This window comes from Pogona vitticeps, chromosome 2, assembly GCF_051106095.1.
Source record: "Pogona vitticeps strain Pit_001003342236 chromosome 2, PviZW2.1, whole genome shotgun sequence".
Classification (NCBI taxonomy): Eukaryota; Metazoa; Chordata; class Lepidosauria; order Squamata; family Agamidae; genus Pogona; species Pogona vitticeps.
This window is the reverse complement of record NC_135784.1, coordinates 25,826,939-25,836,237: the sequence shown is the minus strand read 5'-3', so window position 1 is coordinate 25,836,237 and position 9,299 is coordinate 25,826,939. Positions and strand designations below refer to the sequence as shown.

Genomic DNA, 9,299 nt, shown 5'->3' with positions numbered 1-9,299 from the left:
TGCGATGCAGCAGGAAACCCACATGGGAGAGAGAACCTACAAATGCCTGGAGTGTGGAGAGTGCTTTAAACAGCATTCTCTCTTTGTCAGCCACTGGAAAGTCCACACAGGAGAGGAGCCGTATGAATGCCTAGAGTGCGGGATATGTTTTCCTCACCCCTTGGCTCTCGTGAAACACTGCCGTATCCATGGTGTGGACAAGCCCCACATGTGTTTGGAGTGTGGGAAGTGCTTTGCTCGGGAATCCTACCTTCTGACCCACCAGATAATCCATGTGCGAGAGAGACCCTATAAATGCTTACAATGTGGGGAAGGTTTTGCTGACCACCCAGCTTTTGTCAGGCACCAGAGGGTTCATACAGGAAAGAAACCGTATAAATGCCTGGAGTGTGGGAAATGTTTTGCTGATAGGTCTCACGTTGTAGCTCACCAGAAAGTTCATAGAGGAATGAACCCCTACAAATGCTCCGAATGTGGGGAGTGTTTTGACCAGCACTCCGCCCTTGTGAGTCACTGGATGATCCACACGGGAGAGCAACCCTACGAATGTCTGGAGTGTGGCAAATGCTTTCCTCGGCCTTCAGCCCTTGTGAAACACTGCCGGGTCCACACCTCAGAGAAACCCTACACGTGCTTGGACTGTGGGAAATTTTTCGCCCAACAATCGGGGCTTGTGAAGCACCAGCGCACCCACACCGGAGAAAAGCCTTACACGTGCTTGGAGTGTGGGAAGTGCTTTGCTGATGGCTCATCCTTCAAGAGGCACAGAAGAGTTCACACAGGAGAAAAACCCTTCACGTGTTCAGACTGCGGGAAATGCTTTTCAGATCGTTCGAATGTTTTGGCTCACAAACGGGTTCACACAGGGGAGAAACCCTACCAGTGCTTGGAGTGTGGGAAATGTTTTTCTCATCGGTCGCACATTGTAAAACACCAGAAATTCCACATGAAAAGGAGAGTAGCTAAGTGCCCACAAACCCAAGGGTTAGTGGCAGATGGGTTACTTGATCCTGGGACACCCAAACTGCATCTTGGAAGCAATGAGTTACAAGTCACCTAATTGTTGTCACACATTTTCTTTTCTTTTGCAAGAAACTTGTAACAAAGTTACATTGAAGAGGATCATCAAACATGGGAATGATTAGTTTACTGGTGAAGTAAATACTGGGACTAATTAATTTTTAAAGTGAAAGGGGCATTTTTAGTTAGGATAGGTGCAAAAAGGTTCAGCTTTTTCAAATTTTCAATTCCCTTCCAATCTCTTTTTATTAACATCTCTGTTATTAAACCATATACTATTCCCAACTTTAATCTCTGTTTTTCCCCTTCGATTTCCACATCTGCCCATGCAGTTTTGTACATTTTTATATCTCCATGTATACATCGAATATCTCATCCGCTTCCGTTTCACCCTCTATTGCCTTTACCAAAGTTTTACCGCTTCCTGTATCAATTAAAGCCTTTTTTGGTTTACCATTTACAAATGATATTATTTCCCAGCCCCTTTGTCCCATATTTAATTTTTTAGTCACTTCCGAGTCCTGGCATGCCCATGAACAATCGTATCCTGGGCAAGGTTTTCTTTGATCTCCTTCCCTTCCACACCAAAAGCAAACATTTTGAAACTCTCTGTTCTCTCTTTCATTTAAAAATGCCTCTTCATTTCGATGGGTTCCTGCAAAGGGACGGCTCGGTTTTTGTCCTCCTAGTCGACCTGGATCACCTCGGACATTCTTTATATTAATTCCTGCTGGTGGTTCATTCTGAGGGACACCTCCGGTTGCCATCTTGCCTCTTTCCCTCTCATGAGATTTCTCTGTTCCCAGGCTATAACTATCACGAGAATTTTCATCAGCAATGTGGAAGTCTTCAGTTAACCTTATCGCTGTCTCCAAATTCGCTGGATGGTTTTGTTTTACCCAACATTTGACAGAAGGATTTAATGTAGATACTAATTGTTCATAATAAAGTCAACTAATAATTGATCTTTTGTTTTCACTTCAGGTCGTAACCATCTCACCAAGTTCACTTTCATACATTGTACTAGGGTTCTTGGATGAATTCCCGGGTTGATTTTCAAGTCTCTAAATTTCTTTCTATATGGCTCTTCTCTTAAGTTTAATGTTTGTAAAATAATTGTCTTGATTTTTTCATATTGCATAGCATCTCCAGGAGCTAAAGTATCCACTAACTCCTGTAACATTCCAGATAAACAAGGAGTGAATATTAATGTCTCTTGGGTTTTTGGCCACCCTGCTGCAAGAGCCACTTGTTCAAAAGTATTTAAATAAGCCTCCGGATCGTCTTCTTCTGTCATCTTTTTTAATCGAATAGGTGTGGTTCCAGCTACCCAATTACTTTTAAGTATAGTCTCTTCTTTTATTCCTCCACCTTCAGTAACTTTCATCAATTGGTTTATAATTAACTTTTGTTGTTCAGTTAACATTTCAATTTATTTCTCTTGTTGATTTACAGTCTGTCTCAGATCTTCTTCCTCAGTCATTCCTATACGAGGAACTGCCCCACGTTGGGCGCCATTGCAAAAAGGTTCAACTTTTTTTTCCCTTGGCAGTTCCTCTTTAAATGAATGGAATGGCAATGATGATATATCAAAAAATAACTTTTTATTAACAGAGCTTGCATTGTCCTTATTAACAGTTTCATTAACTTCTTTAAACAGAAACGGTTGGGATTTTTCTTCCCAAAACAACATTAAAGGGTCATTTGTCATTTTTTCTTTTACTGGTAAACTATGAGCAAATCTTCCTACAATCATCTTCTCCGACTCTCTCTGTGAACTGTACAAATCATGCCTCAGCAGGGTGAAGGCTCTAATCCCCCCTGGAGTGGTTTTTCTCCCCGTTGAGGGGGACAATGGTGATAACATCTCTTTCTTATTTAAACTCTTTACAGGTACTTTAAACTCTTTCAGATTCTCTTTAATTACTTCCACTTTCTTTGTTTCCCCTAAATGGCTGTTATCTTCAACTGTCAAAAAGAGGCTCCTCCCCTTTCTCTCCTTCCCTCATGCTGTCTCCCCTTCTCCCTCTCCCCCTTCTCACTGTTAAGCCCTTCAGCTCTTTCATTACTTCTTTCCTCTCATAATACTCCTCTTTTCCCTTTACATTAAATTCTCTTCTGGGCAGCTGAGGGGACGGCACACTTTACTTTCTCTCTTGCTCACAATAGGAATATCCGGAGCTTTAAGTCACACTCGTGTCAATCCTGAGTTATCATGTTTTTAAAATAAACAAAAAAAAATCAATGTACAATGTTATGATTAATGCAACCAGGTTTGGAAATGTTATATTTTTGGACTACAATGCCCAGTGTCCCCAAAAAGGAACATTTCCATACTCTAAGCATAATGAAGCACTTTTTAAAACATTGTTTTGAATCACATAAATTTATTTTAAAAACTGTATTAAGTAGTAGGAAGAAATTGCATTTTTAAAAAAACTAATATTCCAAGTATTCGCGAAGGCTTTCACAGCCAGGATCTGATGGTTGTTGTGGGTTTTTCGGGCTCTTTGGCCGTGTTCTGAAGGTTGTTCTTCCTAACGTTTCACCAGTCTCTGTGGCCGGCATCTTCAGAGTAGGAACTCTGTGCTCTGGTGCTACCCCTGCTACTCCAGTCCTCTCAAGATGCCAGCCACAGAGACTGGCAAAATGTTAGGAAAAACAGCCTTCAGAACATGGCCAAAGAGCCCAAAAAACCCCACAACAACCACAATATTCCAAGCTCTGACTCAAGCAAAATTAGTATTTTCAAAGGAAATTTTTTCTTCACTGGACATTTTTTTTTGGCAAATGATCAAAAACTGTTGTATAATAACAAGAAAAGGAAACATACGCTGGATTTTCTCTATTGTAAAATCATGTTTCACCTACACTGGTAAAGTCTCCTGGATTGAAGTCCTGCAATAAGACCAGAGCAGAGTGCTCTGAATACACATTCTAACATCCAAATAAGGGATTTAATTGTAGGAATGTGTTGCTATAAATAAGCATGTGCCATCACGTCAATTCTGACATTTAGTGACCCTTTTCAGGGTTTTCTAGGTAGACAAGACTCAGAAGTGGATTTCCCATTCCCTTCTTTCTTGGGGGTGCCCTGGGACTGGGCAGCTTGCCCAAGGCCACGTAAGGCTGGCTCTTCTCCCAAGAAGCACAATAGGGGAATTGAACCCCCAACCTCTGGCTCTGCGACCAGAGACCTAACTCACTGAGCTATCTGCATCTCTAGTGGTGTTTAGTGGCCAGCATCCGAACCTCTGCGGTTCGGATGCTGCCCCCTCATTCTCTTGTCAGTATGATTGGAGAATGCTGGCCTAATCAAAAGACGCTCTTACCATGGTCTCTGTATCTCTTACCATCAACAAGTCACATGCAAAGAAATGGACAGTTTGTTTAGGAACACTTTGAAAGTGATTAATATCAATGTCATGTCTATTCCTAACAGGATGTTTTGGGAGAAATAGAGGAATGGCATATGTATAATTAGCATTTTATCCTCCCTGCCCTGATATTATCATTTGAGGGTATATTTAATCATGTTGAATCACCCTGCATTGTATCACAATGGCACAAGCTGATAAATCTGAAAGAAAAAGTGCACTCCCAAGGGCAGTGGGCAGACTCCCTTTTGCCTTCTTTATGGATCCAGGCCCAGTTCATTTCTTCCATGGATTCTATCTGGGCTTCAGTTCTTTTACATACAAACCCGTCACCACCACCTGTGTGTATGCTGAAATATGTAACTTTTTAATTAGAAGATGAAGAGAAAAATATGTTGCTTTTTCTTTCTTTTTTTGGGGGGGGGGACTTCCAACCATTTTAGAGGTTACTTTTTTTAAAAAGTCTTCCACAGATTTTTCTGCTCTCATTAATCTGTTGGTTATTTGGGGACCTTGTGTAGCTTCTGGATCAGAACTTGGCCCTTAGAAAAATTAATTTGAACCTTAGAACTGTTCTCTTCTGCTTTGACCTCAGTCTTCAGGAATCTGCCCCTTGATATTAATTATTTCTTTTGAATGTTTAGGCTAAATTGCTAAATGGCTGGAAATGTAGTAAGCTTTAACTAGAGGGCTGGTGGAAGATTAGGGGCAAATGCAATGTTCTATAACTGGCTAACGATGATGAAACTTGCATATTATAAACTGCTGGTACATAAAATCCTATTTCACGTGATGCCTGAATCAGACTTGTTTTACACTGGACTTATCATTTATTCATTGTATTGTATTTTCTCTAACATTTTTTATCGTAGCCTCTTGATTTCTTGTGCATTGTGACTTCTCATAGGCTTGATTCCCTATTTGTTATGATTTAAATAAATCACATTTATTACTCTTGCTAACCTTATTTCATCTTTGGTTGTATCCTGTTCTCCACTGAGGCAAACTGTTTTCAATATCCACGTAGGGTCTTCTTTGAGACTCATCATTTTTTGCTCCACCACCACCCTTAGGCACTGTTATCTCTTAATTATAATAATAATGTGCCATCCAGTCAATGCTGTCTTGTGGTGACCCTTTTCAGGGTTTCCCAGGTAAAGAATACTCAGAAGTGGGTTACCTTTCCCTTCTTCTGGGGGCACCCTGGGAGTGTGCAGCTTGCCCAAGGCTACACAGGCTGGCTCTTCTCCCAACAAGCACAGTAGGAGAATTGAACTCTCAATCTGGCTCTGCAACCAGATACCTAACTCACTGAGCTATCCAGCCTGAATTAACAGCAAAATTATACAGTGGCTCTAGTCACTATATACAGTAGTTGCCACTGTCAACAGGTTTCTTTGTCCCCATGCAAAGAGTAGGAGATGTTGTTCTTCACTGATGCTGCAGCTCTGCCTCTCAAGCAGGACTGAAATTCTCCACCGTGCTTTTTACCCAAGTGGACAACATACGAGAGCAATCATGCAAAGAAAATTTTGGTTTCTCTCTCTCTCTTACACATAAATTGGCCTTCTAGTGAAAACTGAGCATCGGCACGCCAATAACAGGTACAGTACTCAGCACATGTCATTTAACTGACAGGTTTGTTCTTTATACAAGTTGTGCCCCGCTTAACAATTACCCCGTATTACGATGAATCCGCTTAATGACAATGTTTTTCTGATCGCAAAACTATGTTTTAAATAGGGTTTTTTCGCTTTGCGAAGATCGGTTCCCTGCTTTGGGAACCGATTCTTCGCATTAGGACGATCAAAACAGCTGATCATCGGGTTTTCAAAATGGCCACCGGGTGCTCAAAATGGCTCCCCGCTGTGCTTAGGTATGGATTCCTTGCTATACAGGCACCGAAAATGGCCGTATGGAGGATCTTCGCTGGACGGTGAGTTTTTAGCCCATTGGAACGCATTAACCGGGTTTTAATGTGTTTCAGTGGGCTTTTAATTTTGCTTTACAGTGATTTCGCTGGAACGAATTGACGTCGTTAAGCGAGGCACCACTATACAGTGAATCTAACCTCTTTATGCTGTTATTGATACTTTGCTTTTGTTTCTTACTATGACTTAACTCCTGACACATTTCTCTGTTACCACTAATCAACAAATAGATAGAAAATGATGGATGCTGTGCCCCCCCGCTGGTTTTTTTTTTTTTTTTTTTTTTTTTTTTTTTTTTTTTTTGGCCACCTTTTAATGAAATGATGGCCTCAGCATCCCACAGGTTTGTTTGGTGCTAGCTGAATGAGAGGGGCCAACAACCATTCATTCATTCATTCATTCATTCATTCATTCATTCATTCATTCATTCATTCAATTCTCTCTCTCTCTCCTGCCTTTCTCCTTAAAAAAAAACAACATTAAAGAGACCCAAGACAACTTACATCGTTGATATATAAGCGAGAAGGATCCTGGAATCGTTCTCAATCACAAGCTGAATATGAACCAAGAGTGTGATGTGGCCACGAAAAAAGCACATGCTATTTTAGGATGCATTAACATTTAGGATGCTGACAAACTGGAACAAGTTCAGAGAAGGGCAACAAGGATGACCGGGGTGGTGGTGGTGGAAACCAAGCCCTAGGAAGAAAGACTGAAAAAACTGGATATGTTTAGCCTTGAGAGAAGAAGAAAGAGGGGAAATAAGGTAGCACTTTTCAAAGGTTGTCATGCAGAGTAGGGGCAGGATCTCTTCTCCATTCACCCAGAGTGCAAGACATGCAACAATGGGCTCAAGTTACAGGAAGCCAGATTTTGGTTGAGAATCAGGAAAAACTTTCTAACTGCTACAGCAGTACGGCGATATAACCAATTCCCCCGAGAGGTGGTGAGTGTGCCAACACTTTCAACAGTTTCAAGAGATAATTAGACAACCACACAGTCGATATTCTTTGATTCATATTCCTTCAGCCAGACATCCTGGAGAGCGAAGTCAAGTGGGCCTTAGAAAGCCTGGCTAACAACAAGGCCAGTGGAGGTGATGGCATTCCAGTTGAACTATTTAAAATCTTGAAAGATGATGCTGTTAAGGTGCTACATTCAATATGCCAGCAAGTTTGGAAAACTCAACAGTGGCCAGAGGATTGGAAAAGATCAGTCTACATCCCAATCCCAAAGAAAGGCAGTGCCAAAGAATGCTCCAACTACTGTACAATTGCACTCATTTCGCACGCTAGCAAGGTTATGCTCAAAATCCTGCAAGGTAGGCTTCAGCAGTATGTGGACCGAGAACTCCCAGAAGTACAAGCTGGATTCCGAAGAGGCAGAGGAACTCAAGAGCAAATTGCTAACGTGCGCTGGATTATGGAGAAAGCCAGAGAGTTCCAGAAAAATATCTACTTCTGCTTCATTGACTATGCGAAAGCCTTTGACTGAGTGGACCACAACAAGTTCTTAAAGAAATGGGAGTGCCTGACCACCTTATCTATCTACTGAGAAACCTATACGTGGGACAGGAAGCAACAGTTAGAACTGGATATGGAACAACTGATTCATTCAAAATTGGGAAAGGAGTACGACAAGGCTGTATATTGTCCCCCAGCTTATTTAACTTATATGCAGAATACATCATGCGGAAGGCTGGACTGGAAGAAACCCAAGCCGGAATTAAGATTGCCGGAAGAAATATCAACAGCCTCCGATATGCAGATGATACCACTCTGATGGCAGAAAGTGAGGAGGAATTAAAGAACCTTGTAATGAGAGTGAAAGAGGAGAGTGCAAAAAATGGTCTGAAACACAACATCAAAAAAACTAAGATCATGGCCACTGGTCCCATCACCTCCTGGGAAACAGAAGGGGAAGATATGGAGGCAGTGTCAAATTTTATCTTCCTGGGCTCCATGATCACTGCAGATGGAGACAGCAGCCCTGAAATTAAAAGACGCCTTCTTCTTGGGAGGAAAGCGATGACAAATCTTGACAGCATCTTGAAAAGCAGAGACATCACCTTGCCAACAAAAGTCCGAATAGTCAAAGCTATGGTTTTTCCTGTCATGATGTATGGAAGTGAGAGCTGGACCATAAAGAAAGCTGACCGCCGAAGAATTGATGCCTTTGAATTGTGGTGCTGGAGGAGGCTCTTGAGAATCCCCTGGACTGCAAGGAGAACAAACCTATCAGTTCTAAAGGAAATCAACCCTGAGTGCTCACTGGAAGGACAGATCCTGAAGCTGAGGCTCCAGTACTTTGGCCATCTCATGAGAAGAAAAGAGTCCTTGGAAAAAACCTTGATGTTAGGAAGGTGTGATGGCAAGAGGAGAAGGGAACGACCGAGGATGAGATGGCTGGACAGTGTCTGCGAAGCAACCAACATGAACCTGACACAACTCCGGGAGGCAGTAGAAGACAGGAGGGCCTGGCGTGCTCTGGTCCATGGGGTCACGAAGAGTCGGACACGACTAAACGACTAAACACACACACACATATTCCTTCATCAAGCTGGGGTTTGGACTTGATCGCCTTATAGGCTCCTTCCAACTTCATTCTTCTATGACAGGCAATATTTAAAGCTGAAAACAATGAGTATACAATGGTGGTTTACATCATTAAAAGACAATATTTAAAGTTAAGAACAATGAGTATACAAATATTAAAAGGAACAAATCCCATTCTGAGAGATGGTTAACACAAGTAGTACAATGGAGTCTCGACCTACAAATGGCCGCACTTACAGACTTTTTGACATATGTACAGCTCCAGCCGCAAAATTTTGGATCGACTTGTGGCCGGAGATTTGACCTATGGATGAAAAAGGCAGGGGGAAAGGGCGGGAAATTCAAACCGTTGGTGACAAAGAGGCTGCTTCTTTAGCTCTTTCGCCCCAACGGTTTGGAAAAGGGAGGGAGCCGGG

At 42.0% G+C, this 9,299-nt stretch overlaps 1 protein-coding gene across 1 annotated transcript in view; it reads left to right on the top strand.

The window, feature by feature from the left end:
* LOC110070071 (uncharacterized) overlaps positions 1-5,355 on the top strand; it is a 31,866-nt gene extending 26,511 nt beyond the window's left edge. Inside the window, exon 7 of the mRNA XM_078388608.1 lies at positions 230-5,355. Coding sequence (XP_078244734.1) covers positions 230-1,060 — 831 coding nt within the window. The 3' untranslated portion in view covers positions 1,061-5,355. The remainder of the gene's footprint in view (positions 1-229) is intronic.
* Positions 5,356-9,299: the final 3,944 nt, after the last annotated feature.